General features: G+C 52.3%; 2 protein-coding genes across 2 annotated transcripts; both read right to left on the reverse strand.

The window, feature by feature from the left end:
• Positions 1-4,343: 4,343 nt before the first annotated feature.
• Positions 4,344-5,861, reverse strand: SPBR_02747 (guanine nucleotide binding protein (G protein), beta 1; the record flags this gene model as incomplete). The annotated part of the gene is made up of 5 exons (XM_040761050.1): positions 4,344-4,364; positions 4,432-4,551; positions 4,650-4,739; positions 4,867-5,585; positions 5,732-5,861. 5 exons carry the CDS (start codon positions 5,859-5,861, stop codon positions 4,344-4,346), a joined length of 1,080 nt encoding a protein of 359 aa, XP_040620166.1.
• Positions 5,862-9,994: 4,133 nt separating this feature from the next.
• On the reverse strand, positions 9,995-12,156 carry SPBR_02455 (acetoacetyl-CoA synthetase; the record flags this gene model as incomplete). The annotated part of the gene is made up of 2 exons (XM_040760758.1): positions 9,995-10,109; positions 10,181-12,156. 2 exons carry the CDS (start codon positions 12,154-12,156, stop codon positions 9,995-9,997), a joined length of 2,091 nt encoding a protein of 696 aa, XP_040620167.1.
• Between the last annotated feature and the right edge of the window lie 1,403 nt (positions 12,157-13,559).

Raw genomic sequence — 13,559 nt, forward strand, 5'->3', positions numbered from 1 at the left:
GTGTGAGGAACGAGGACCACAACCGAATGCGTGGTTTGATGCCGTGTGAAGAAGGCTTGTGTTGTGGGGAGCATAGGCGAATGTCAGTTGGCTTTGTCGTGCGGCCGCGTGGAGTTGAGGTTCGATGTCTCGGTACGACGTCAGGACGTCTCTTCAGTGGCGCCAGGGGGGATTGGGGCTGCCGTGTGGTGCGTGCTAAATGTCATGCGCAACTCTGGGTCGGCCAATAAACGGGTCGACGGTTGCAAAAGATGGGGCAAGGCCGAGGTTTGCAACGAGAGGTGACAACGGACGACGAGAAACGAGCAAATGGCGATGTCAAAGGGGTCGGAAGGCGCCAAAGTAATAAATGAGGTCAACAGGTTTTCATTTAGTCCATGCACGAGGAAGGAGCAAAGGACAATATTGACATTCTATGTGCCACGGAAAGGGCTGCCTTGCGTCTTGTGTAGATTGGAGATCCAAATTGCGGCAGGAACCAAGACGGCAGAAGCAGGTGGAAAGCACAGAAGGCAGACGCTGCACGTTTAATAACGATAAATAAACAGTGCTGATAGCCACAAAATAGCGGTGCCCTAGCGGGGCGCCCGCTGACGATGGTGGGTAGGATACCGCTGGCAGCCTGGTGGTATTTTCTTCTTATCTCCTTTTTTGTCCCTCGCTTGGCCGCGCCTTCCTCACTTTGGCGTGCCGTGCCTGCCATTCGCGTGGCAGCAGGGATTTGTCAACCATCGATCAAGATACGGCAACTGCGGCGAGGAGATGAGGACGATGCAGGTGCGATGGTCGACTTGCAAGTACTGCAATTACGGGATACAAAGTTGTCATGAAGGTTAAATGCAGACGCCTACGCGCAACCTCTTCTTTATCGGCACCAACAGCACACCGGTCGATATGTACTAAACACAACGGGTCACGATACGCGTCGATATTCGCAACCAAACACTAACGCACTAGACAAGACCGCTGCAGATATTTGGCGACATTGGACTGGTGGCTATTTCTTGTATTTTTTTTTTTCTTTTTTCTACGGAGAACATGGATGCGATGGGCTGCCGAGGCAGCAGCAGCAGTGAGGGCAGGCTCGGCGGCAGGGCAAGCAGAAAAGGTGACGAAGAGCATAACCTAATGGAGTCAGATCACAGGTTGGTCAAGGCGTTGCTATTGTGGATGCTGAAAGGAAATGAGCAGAAAGATGCGTGTGTGGACATCGAACAAAGTACGGAGCATGTCGTCGAGGACACTGAAAATGCATGCGTCACGAGTGATCCACCACGACAAGGAAGGATGTTCTCTCGACGTTCCTCGTGAACAGAAAACCCTGATGTTCGATCGGCACTTCGCCTTCTAGTGCTCTTTCGTCTTGGCTAGCCCCTGGCTTTTCCTTCACAAGACCCCTGCTAGTAGTTGTCATATATTGTGGTCTCCTTTTTCGTTTTGGCGATGTTTGTGGCTGTCAGGCGGCGGAGCATTTGCCCACTCTCCGCCTTTTTTCGTATGCTTTAGCGTGTTACAGGATCCGTTGACAGGCTCTCAAGGGTACGGAGTACATGTACGGGAGAGGGGGCAGGAAAGGGAGAGATGTTCTGTCGATCAGGACACTGGAATGGGAAAAGGAAGCGAGAGCCGGTCTGGCCAGAAAAAGGATCGAAAAGGAGTACGACAAACATAGGTGACAGACAACGGAAAATATGGCGGGACGTATAATGAAAGACAAGAAAAAGCAATCGAGACATTGTGCTGTCCAGAGCTGACCAGAGACATTACGAAACCTTTGAACTCGGAGGGTTGTCCCACTGGCATTTTCATGCCTGACAGAATAGCGAACTGTGCACGGCCCGTTTTGCTTGTTCGATTAATCGAGGCTTACGAAGCACATGAGGCAAACAGAATGAATGCAATGTGTGGTTTTGATGCTGTGTGGAACCGGTGACAAACAGCAACAGCATCTCAACGTCATGGCAATTTAGGGCCCCTGTACGGAGTACTTCGTACGGCGTATGCCATCTTCTGTTCGTAGCACGACGTGCAGATGAGTACGACATATGGGACCGTCGTATATTCCACATGCAGATAATGCGTGCACAGGGCTGGGAGAGCATTGTCATACGGCTCGAGGAGGCGTAGGATGACAGATCTACGATGAAAGAAAGCAAACTACATAAAAGGCGCCGCACAGAAACTGGGTCTATACTTCGCACTTGACTACTCCGTACAGTATTCATTCACACTAAAACACGACCGATCGTGAGGGAAATGCGAAGCGGTGGGTTCTTTACGGATATGACCGATCTAGTTTCTGTTCATCTATGTGTCCATTTAGAGTAGTTGGGAAGAGGATAGCATCAATACTGGGTAAAAGGGAGCCTGGTCTTGCCCTGGCCAGGGACCACGAGCCTCGTCCCTCGTCCCTTGGGCTGAAACCAACAGCGCGATGCACGCTGGAACAGACCATCATAACTGATCCAGGCGTAGCATGATCAAGGTCGAGGGCGGAACGAATGGAGAAAGTTTCGTTTGCCTATCAAGCATTTAATCCAAAACAAGACAAGAATAAGTGTGGTTTAAGATCGTACCCAAACACTGATTGTCATGGTGCTTGGTACGATATGTTGTGTTTGTCCAGACGCAGGCTTTGAAGCTTGAGTAGGACAGCACCATTTAACGATCATATCGTTCGTCGCTATGATTATATTGTGGTAGTGCGAACTACTTTTACCAATATTGTCATGCCCACTCCCATTGGAAAGCCGTTTTTCATGAAAAATAAACAACTACATCATGGAAGTTCGCTGTGTCCATATAGTTTAATTTTAGCTTTAATATTCAAATAGAGAGATGAATAAATCAAGTCACTGCAGAAACTGAACGATAGACATCCATTTTGACGAGATTAGCCGACAAGACTGAGAATTGTCGAAACCACGGAGAAAAATACATAAACATGAACTTACAACGTCATTCAAGCCTGGGCATTCAATTCACGCCATATATTTAACTGTGACGTGCTGACATCAATACTCCGGCAGTCTGTCCAAGCAGTTGGCCACGATAGCGTATACGGCGGGTGCCTAGTCATATTCAAGTGTGTCCTTACGTATATGAGTACGTCTTATGCAGGGGAGCTGTTTGGACATCGTCAACCAGGACCATAAGAGGCAGCTGAGCAGATGGAGTTTTTAAATGCAAGGAACACAAGACTATAGAGACCAGGAAACGATTATCACTGGCCATAAATACGAAGCAAGCAAGCTGATGCACCAGAACGACAAGGCACATCGGGAGAGAAACATCAGCACACAGTGGTCGTCGTCAATGTCACAGTAAGACACTTTTTCGAGTTGGTACAAAAAAGTTATTTTTTAACGACAAACGAAACAGATCAAGTAATAAAAAGGATATCGTTAGAGTGGTGGTGTGAGCTTCTAGTAGATAGAAGGTAGCGGTCGGACGGCGGAGCGAAAGAGGGAGGAGTATTGGAAATAAGAAGGTGGATGTAAAATGAGTTAAAAGGTCAACGTCGAGGGAACAAGAAAACTGGGCACTCGTGTCGTGATACACCGGCCAACTATACAAGAGGAAAGATCGTCTTGAACAAGACACAAAGACGGAGGATGAATAATAAAAAAAGGGAATATAGAACAGAGGAAAAAGTAAAAAGAAGACAAAGTTCAAGAGAAGAACAGAACAAACACGAGAGGAAAACAGTTGAGCCGAATTATGACAGAGCAAAGGCAAGAAATAAAAAGAGACCCTTTTAGCAGACAAAACAGAGGAAACAAGAGCACAGGAAATACGTGAGCTAACAAGGACCCGAAGAGAAGCGTCGCAGCGGCAAGGCTGGGCCGCTGCTTCAACTCGTGCATTGTGGATTTGGATGTATGCGAACAAAAAGAGAAGAAGAGAACGAAGTAATAACAGCACTTGCTGCTTCCCGTATTCAACGTCAACAGCCGCTAATGTGGAATTGAAAAGCCGGGGCGGGACAGACTGCCGTGGACTGGCCGCTATGCAAACAAATCGGAAAAGGTTCGCTTGTAAAGGCTGTGCATTGGCCCAAATTTGTCCCACTTGTGCCAACCATACGGAGAGAACCCGTATCGAATTGTTAGCAGTGTATTGACAATAGATTATGGGAATATTCGTTCGTCGATCCCGTCTGAATATGATTTCGCTACATATTCGTCGCCTTCTCCAGATGTCTCGGGGGTGGCGGTCCCCCGTTTTCGTCGCTTTTTTATACTGTTGTAGATCGATAGAGCGAAATTTGTGGCAAACGTGGTTCGTTGTCGGAACAATATCAAACAAATGAGGCATTCGTCTCGTCGTTATAGGCAATTGCCTTAGTAAGCCCAGATCTTCAGCTACGTGGTTGTTAGCAATTTGTGACAGAGGACAGGGTTTTGCAAAATAATTGAGGAAAATACTGACCGAGGAATCCCACGAGCCTGTGCACAGGCTGATGCCGTCGTTGCTGACACCCAGGCAGCTTACACGGTTCTCGTGGCCGACAAGAGAGCCGACCTTCTCGCCGCGCGTGACATCCCAGACCTGAAGGAGCAGTTAGTACTGAAAAAACAAATGAGAAAACAACAGAGACAATGCTGCCAATGTGGTATGTAGCACAATCGGAGAAGGATGTGTCTTACCTTGCACTCGAAATCGTCGTAGCCCGCGAACAGTAAACGGCCAGACACTGAAGTGGCGACCGATGTGATACCGCAAAGAATGGACTCGGACTGAACACGACATATCGGTTAGCATCTGTATACCGTTCATCAAGAGCACAAATACGGGCCGCAAGCGAACACCCCGTAAATGATACCAGAAAGCGGAAGAAGTAGGCAAAACGACAAAAAGACGTACACCGTAGACGTTGAGCTCGCGATCGGCACGGATATCGAACAGACGGCAAGTGGCGTCGTCGGAGCCAGTCACAAACGAGTGGCCGTCAGGGAAGAACTGGATGGCGTTGATGTCGGACTCGTGGCCGGCGAATGTCTGGACGGCCTTGCCGGCGCGGATATCCCACAGCTTGGCGAAAGCGTCGCACGCACCAGAGATGAAGGTGTTCTGGTTGGTCGGGTTCAAGCTGATGCTCATGACGTCGCCCAGATGATCGGCAAACTCGACCACACGTGTGCCCGTCTCAATGTCCCACTTCATGCAGGTCATGTCGCCGGACGAGGTCAGGATGCTGCGGTCATTGATGAAGCGACAGCACGAGAGGTAGCCGGCGTGGCCAGACAGTTCGCGAGCAACACGAGTGGGACCGTCACGGTTCTGGTTGAGGTTGTAGATGGAGCAGATGTTGTCGAGACCACCGCAGGCAACGTAGTTGCCACTCGGAGCATACGCGCAGGTCATGACCCACGACGAGCGCAGGGGAATGGCGTGGACTTTGTTGGTTGTGTAGGCGTCCCAGATGATCAGCTTGCCGTCCTGCGAGGCGGACACGAGGTGTCTCCGGTCGGTGGACCAGTGCATGGCATAGATCTTGGCCAGATGGCCCTTGAGAGTGCGCTTCGGCTTCATCATCTGGTTCCGCGAGATCGGCTCGTGCGCCTGCTGAGCAACAGCGCGAACTAGACAGCAGCAAGGTTAGCAAAGGGGGAGGGAACACGACCAGGGCCATCACGCAAAGCTTCCCATCACGAGGGCCCAAAACGCCATGTAAAAGGTGCGCGAGGAGAGTATTGGACACTAGAAACAGGTTGAGGATATGACTAACGTGTTGTATCGGCGAGCTCATCCTTCTTTCTCTTGATGCGGTCTTTCAGCGTCTCGGCCTCACGGCGTGCTTGCTGGATCCGTGCCTGCATCGCCTCAGGCGACACGTCGCTTTGCCGTTGCGAGTCCATTGTTGGCTGTTTGATGATGGTTGGGAAGAGAGTGTCAATGTCGGTAAAGGGGTGGGCGCGACGAGGTAGAAAAAGGCGAAGATCGCTGGTCGTCAGGTGAAGCAGAGCTGACGGGGTGCGGTCAATTGGGAGCCGACGGTTTGATGAATCAGGTTGGCGAGAATATCATGCGAAATAGAACAAAAAAAAGAGAGCCTCCAAAGGATTCGGATCTCTTGGCTGTTTGAAGCGCAGGCTTCTCGTGTCTTTGCTCTTTCGTGGTTCGTTCAGGAGAGCTGCCGTTGATTCGTTGCGAAAAGGCAGGCAAGAGACGAAAGGGGGTGGATTGGAATGGGCGAACAGGAACAACAGAGAAAATAAAGGGCGACGCCCGCTGTGCGCTACGGGAAGGGGAGGAGGTGAGGAATTGGATGGCCTTGAAAGGGGATTTTAGCAGAGGAAAACGGTGTGCCAAAGTGGTAAGACGAGCGAGCGAAGGCTGTTTTCGCCCAGTTGCAGCCACCAGATGGTAAAAAAGTGGAGAGCAGGGAAATAAGAGGGAGGTTAGTTGGCGACCAGGGTTGACCAAAGCGACGAAACGGCGATGGCAGTAAGCGGAAAGACAGAGAGGACATTCGCTTTTGGTGAGCAGTCGACGTTCGTGAGAGCTGAGGACCGCTGCAACAGGAGAATTGTCGAGAGATGTGGATTGAGGGGTGAAGATGGAAAGAAAAGGAAACAATATGCTAATTGTTCTGACCGGAAGAATAAAGCAGCAACTGCGGCTGCAACGGACGGGAAGGAGAGGAAACAACGACCGACAATAACGGCCGCGTACAAGCTTACTAGGGAAGGAGGCCAGTGCTGGTTCTGCAAGCAATGTGGGTTCTTTCCCTCTCTGGCAGGCGTTCTGCATACGCTAATTATCCTTTGGGGTTCCCAAATGCAAAAGGGGAAGGGGAGGAAATGCAATGCGAGGTCGAGGTGGTGTTTTAGGAGGTTTGCGGGTGCAACGAGGAGATCTCTCAAAAGGGAGGGGGGGTTTAGCGTAGAAAGGGAAGGAACGAAGGGGAGATTGGGGGGTGAGAGAGGAAAGTGCCACCGACAACGAGGTTTAGGGGCCGCGGAGGGTAGAGCGGGTGGGTCTTTCAGGCGAGCTGCCAAGGCGGCGGAGGACACAGCTCTTTCCTGGAGAACGCACTTGCACAATGGTTGCGGAATGGATTGTGAGAGAGCTCTGTGCAACCACCGGTGATTTTCGCACAGTGCAGCTGGCTAATGAGCGCCATTTCTAGCTGTGTTGTGCTTCTCGGTCCGCTGTAATTACACAGTGCATACACGTTGCGTCCTGTGCGCCGAAAAGAGCAGGCTAATGATGCACTATTGACGGTGAGAGCTAGAGTTAACAGTTTGTTCTATTACTCCGTTCGCGATATTTACTATTTAGAAAGAAAACAGGTATTATCTCGAGACCCTTGTGATGCGGAGCATCTGTCGTATCTGTCCATTTCGTGAGAACAGAGGACTGAATAGTCCGGTCAATGAACGTGCAGCACTCTGCCTTGCCGGTCTGCCGCTGTCGCTTGTCGTTTCTGTGGCGCTGTCAACTCTCTCGACGCCATTTCTGCACAACTTGCAGACAGGCGAATCCCGGTAGAGCCTGGCCTTGCTTGCGGTGCATGCAGTTAAACGGCTATGCCTATATCTTGGGAGCGTCCTTGTCCAATGTTCAGGCAAGATAGGAGACGGACACAGGAATATCTCTGTGCAACGAGAACGATCGCAGTTGGACCGGAAGCTCAATCGCGCCGCCAGTCAGAAAAACCAGATTAGAGTAGTAGTAGACGGCGCGTCGGGTATTTTAATTTACGCACGCTAAAACGAAAGCAAATGCAAGGGGCCCAGTTGACGAGACACGGGAAAAGGGGAGATGCATTACTAAAGCACAGGGCGAAAGTTGACCAGGTGAGGCAGAACGACACAAGACAGACGCGAACAGATCAAAATGCATGACATCTATGTGGCCCCTGCGCGGGAGCCGACAAAAAATCGAAGGATCGGGAGACAAAAAAGGAACTACAGACACAACAGACGATCAAAGTGGGCAAATCATTGGCAACAACGGCCAACAGAGAGGTGTGGATGTCTCACATTCTGAACCCATCGGCCAGAGAAGGATACGGACAGGCATTCGCCGTACGGAGCAATACGCAGTGTCCGATGCTCGCCACACGCAGCGATGGGGGACTGGACACAAAACAGCCAGCCAGATGCAGTCGAGACAGGGCAGAGACGCAACTGGCGCAACTGGCGCAGGACTCCGTCAACAACCAATACCGTAAAGGCTCGTTAAACTGCCTCATTAACGGCTGTCCGTGACAGGTTCTGTGTTCCTATCTCTTTTTTATGTGATCTCTTGTCGGAAGCTCTGCACTTTAGAACGCGCCGAGACCCCGGGATTGGAACAACGTTAGTGCCTGGCCTGGCATTGCTCACGTCGTTTTGACTCCTGATATATCGCTGAAAGTACTTTTGTGAGATGTGACTTCTTTCTCAGAAGACAAAATATCAATGCCTCCAGCTCGCTGTGCCGTAAAATACCGTGCAAGTATCGACGGTGGACGATTGTAGGCACTCGCCGACATGTCTCAAATGCAGCCGTGATCGCCCATTCCCGGAATGAGGGACGTTGAGACAGAAAGGAAGAGATGTGCCCACACTGACTGACGCTCAGGGATGGGGCGGCCCAGGCTCAAATGGCCCGTGCACTGCTGTCGTGACATAACGCAACGGCTACGGACACTTTATTCTTCGCTCGTCTCACCCTTTGTTTGTTTCCGTTGTCTCATTTGTCGTCGACTTCGATCTGCTCCAAATAGCCAATGTGCGGTGCTTTCGTTTTTCGTTGGTGGGAGGGATAACGGCCCTATTTTATTTTTCGTCCATTCTTTTCTTTTTTTCCGGTGATTAGCTTGCTATATAGCTGGAAGAGGGCCCACATCCCGAGCTGCGGCGTAATTTTTGTCTCTTGAAGGAAGCTACGTCGCCAACGTAGAGGGGGGCCTTCCTCGTACGAACGCTGCCTCACTGAAGATGAACGGACAGTACGAATTAAGTATTACGACATATACGCTGTTGCTTTCTCAACATCCTTCAGTGCAACATCGCGCCGTCGATACAATCAAAAAGTTTGGTCGCCCGAAGAACGGTTGTATTAGGCCCTGTATGTCGCTGTGGTGGACTGGCCCCCAGGTACCTCAAGGCTGGTTGCCATTTCGAGCCTAGCCTGAACAGCTGGAATGTCTGGGTTGTGGTAGGATGGGGGATAGGCAGGGGGGTCCATCAAGAGCGACAGGAGAAGCAGGAGGGAATGGTCATCTACAGGGCCGGACCCCAGTGAAGGGAAGTTGTTACTCCATAGAGCCCCATTGATTGTCCATGATCCTCGACTTCTTTCGCAGCTCCGTGACCCTCTATTTTCGTCTTGATATTTTTGGCCTTTCGGCTTGTATTTTGTGTGTTTTGGTATTTTATTTATTTATTCGCTTTTTTTCTCTCTCACTTCCCTTACCTTTTTTTTTTTTTTTTTTTTTTTTTTTTTTTTTTTTTTACCTCAGTCTCCATTCTTGTAGCTCTGATTCATCGTTTTCTCTTAAAGGTCTGATACGCGGCCGTCGATCAATCAAGCGCACCCGCGACCTTGGTTTTCGCCGCACCTATGACGGTACTGATCCGTGACACTGTTGGGTTCTTTGACAGCACGTGATACTTCTCACCGGCCGTATCTTTCCATCTTTCCTTCTTTCCATCTGGACGCTGAGATCAGCGGCCCACCCGTGAGCCTCGTCGGGCAAGCTGTCGGTCCCGTCTTGGACAGGTCTTGGATGGGCAGGCGGGTTGAAGATGCCGGCGGGCTAATCACGACAAACGATGTGTGCGTTTGCGGGTGGAGCGGCCCGCGGGGAGAAATTATGAGCAGCAATGGAGACTGAAACTTGAACAGGCAGGCTTATTCTCGTTTCGAGTGATGAGTCTCTCCCTCTTTAGACTGTTGTTATTTTGCCGAAAACATACCGCCTCCAAGCTTGGGTTTTATTTTCATTGGCTTGTATCTAAGTAACCTCTAGACCATGTACGTCATATAACCAAGATGTTTACCTGTGCGAGTTAGCCCAGGCACGGAACCAGTCGAGGGTCTCGGGGTTGGCAACGCTGGCATTCGTCTTGACCTGCATGCCGGAGAGAATCTGCTTAACGGCAACCTCGATCCTAGGAATGGTTAGCACGATACTCACACACATAAATACATGGGAGGCCCGGATACACCGCTGGTGACATACTTCTTGCCATTGCTTGTCCGCGGAATGCCGCTGCACTTCTCAATGACCCCGGGCACGTGCCGGGGACTCAGCTCTTTCCGTATGGTCGTCTTGATGCGGCTGCGGAGGTCATCGAATGTGACACCGCCTGACGTCGGGATAACGAACAGGCACACCGTCTCGTCCGTGTCCTGGGCCCGTCGCCGGCCGACACACAGCGAGTCCTCGACCTCACTGGCAAAGAAGCGTGTGATGATGTTGTAGATCTCGGCACTGCCAAAACGCACTCCCGAAGGTTTGAGGACGCCGTCAGACCGGCCCAGCATGACCAGCGACTGGTTGTCGGCGCCTTCGAGGCGGACAAAGTCACCGTGGTGCCACCAGCCGTGAAAGCGCTCAAAGTAGGCGTCGCGGTACTTTTCGTCGCCGTCGTAAAAGGTCAGGGGCTCGCAGGGGAAGGGCTTGATGCACACGAGATCGCCCTCTTCGCCGGCCGGAACGAGCTTAGGATCGTCGGAGGCAGATGCCGAATCGGCGACGGCAATGGCCATGCCGAGGCCGGCGCACTGCACCGCGCCCGCCGTGACTGGAAGGAGCGGGCATGGTGCGCCGAACAACGAAATGATGTCTGTGCCGCCCGTAATTGAGGCAAGGTGGACCCGCTTGGGGAACGTCTCGTACACGTATGCGAAGGTCGACGGCGGCAGCGGCGAGGCGGTCGAGTAGATAGCCTCGAGGGCAGACAGGTCAATGGAGGGGTCGGAGGAGATCTTGATCTGCTTCGACTCAAGTGCAATGAGATACGCTGCAGAGGTACCGAAGTGTGTCACGCGCTTGTCGGACAGCACCTTGGGTAACGACAGTTCACCTTGTGGCCGGAAAGGCGAGCCCATGTACAGCACCAACGAAGCCCCGACCGACAGCGCCGCAACGCTCCAGTGCCACATCATCCAGGATGTGGTCGTGTAGTAGAGCATGCGCGACTTGGGGCCTATGGAACAGTGCAGGGCAAGCTCTTTCTTGTGCTGGATGAGTGTACCCAGCGCTGTGTGGATGATGGCCTTCGGCAGGCCTGTCGTGCCACTAGAGTAGAGGATGTACAGGGGGTGCGAGGGTGGCAGCGGCTCAAAGCGCAGCGGCTCATCTGGCGCGCTCGCCAGGAAGGTGCCGTACGCCTCCGCCACAGCGACCTTGCCCCGCAGAGTTTCGAGGCCAAGGCTGGCCTCTGTCGGTTGGGGGTCGGGGTACTTGACGGAGTCAACAATAATCACGGCCTTTAGATGTCCACCGTCGCTCAGAGCGTCGACAATCTGCAGCGTTTTGTCTGTGCTGGGCCACAACTTCCCGTTGTACATGGAAACGTGGTCCGAAAAAAGAACCTTGGGCTTGACGCGCACAAGACGGTCCAGCACAGCGCTCACGCCGTTGTCGGGGCTGATGGACGTCCAGACAGCACCAATGGAAGCGGCCGCGAGCATGGTGACAATAGCATCGGCATGGTTACCAATGAACCCTGCCACGACATCACCGTCGTGCACTCCGATGGCCGGTGAACGCAATTGGGCAGCACATCGGCGGACTCGGTCGCGCAGCGTGGCCCATGTCATCTCTTCCGAGCCCAGTGCGTCCCAAGCTTCGGTCATTGTGATCAGAGCGGTGGCAGACGGGTCCACTTCGACACCGGCAGGGAACAGCATGTTCTCGGCAAAGTTGAGGCGGGCACCCTGGAAGAAGTCGGGCCGTGGGTACATGGTCGTAGTCGGCAGGACCGTGTCGTATGGTTTCGAGGCCGTGATTCCAACATAGTCCCAGACGGCGGCCCAGAAGTCGGCGAGGCTGTCAACGGACCAGCGGTGCAGGTCAGGGTAGTTGGTCAGCTTGAGCCCATGCTTCTTGTTGACAGTCTCCAGGAACTGGAACATGGGTGTTTGTTGAGGGTTCGGGTGCCGCCAGAGCTCCTCAGGAGCCGGCGAGGCTGTGGCAGTGGGGACAGCCATGCTAGCTGAGCGTGTGTGTATGCGTGGGCTGTGCTTCCTCGTGCAAGTTGGAATTGTGTGTACGGGTGCCCGTGTGCTGCGTGTGGCGATGTGTGCAAGTTTGCAAATTGGCTGCGCCGGAGCTGCAGCCTGGCGCTTTGGAGAACTGTGACAGGAACTGAAATATTATACAGCCGACGGGAAGATAGTTCGGCTTCGTAGCTGCTTCCTATGGTGCTGCCCTTGCAGATTGTGGGGAGGCACGACGGAAAGGCCAGGAACCAAGTCACGACTCAATATTCCGCGAAGGGAAGGTACTCGGCTTACAGCTGGGGTTCTAAGCCGAGAATTGCCTTTTGGTATGGGGAAAGGCTGGCCCACGGAGCAAGTTGCGCGCCACTTCAGCGGAGTGGCCCGTCCGAAGTCAGGGGTTAGCAAAATATAGTCATGTGACCTTGCTCGTGACAAATGTGAGTCTGCAGCCTCACACACAACAGTTGAGGAATGCGAAAGGGATATGAAAGCCATGCAAGTAAACATGGAGAAGGGCAGACGTCATGGAGAAACTTGCGTGCCTGAGCATTCCAGGTCGACGGATTGTGTCAGAACTGGCACAAGATATTAAACACCATGTGACTCGGTGTGTCTCCCGCAGCAGATGATCATATCGAAAACGTCGATGAAGATGTATCGTCAATTGCGAACAACAACGTAGACTCCCATCAATCATCTGAGACGCAATTTTCGGCTGCTGCCGTATGTACCAGACAGCTAGCCGGCGTATCATCTCCGTGGCGGGCGTGTCGAGGACTGCAGCAGCCCTTTGGTCTCGGCACTGTCATCCAAAGAACGGTCTGGAGTATGGATTCCTCATTTTATTTACACAAATGACGTCGAATGCAGCTGGCTTTCCGTCGCATCGCGAAAGTTGCCGGCATCCCCTTCGGAACATCCTAACGTTGGGCCTGTGCGAGAATCGTAGCGGGTGCTGCACAGACGAACGCGACTGTCGTGTGATTCCCACTCTCACAGGGCTCGCTCCGGCCCATCCGACCATCGTATCTCGTTTTCGTAGGGCGGTGTGCAAGGCTGGCAGCCGTGCCTGAATCCTCAGGGCCAAATGCCGAAAAGCTGAAGCGGTCTGCATGAACTGCCTGCCACTTGCATACGACCTACAGCAAACCTAGCACAAACGTATTCCAGCGTATTCAGTACACACAGCGAATTCCAACAAACAGCTTTATCGCTGAGGGCTGCGATGGCGCAACGATGTGCTGCAACCCTCGCACAACTACGTCGCACTTCCTCCCCAACGTGCTAGCATTTGATTGAAGCTTTTCTTTCTCACTGCAAAACGCGGGCAAAGGCGGAATCAGCATGTCATCCCATGTTTCCCCTGGCCCAATTTCCGGATTCTCCGGGTA

The sequence above is a fragment of the Sporothrix brasiliensis genome, assembly GCF_000820605.1.
Source record: "Sporothrix brasiliensis 5110 chromosome Unknown Cont17, whole genome shotgun sequence".
Lineage (NCBI taxonomy): Eukaryota > Fungi > Ascomycota > Sordariomycetes > Ophiostomatales > Ophiostomataceae > Sporothrix > Sporothrix brasiliensis.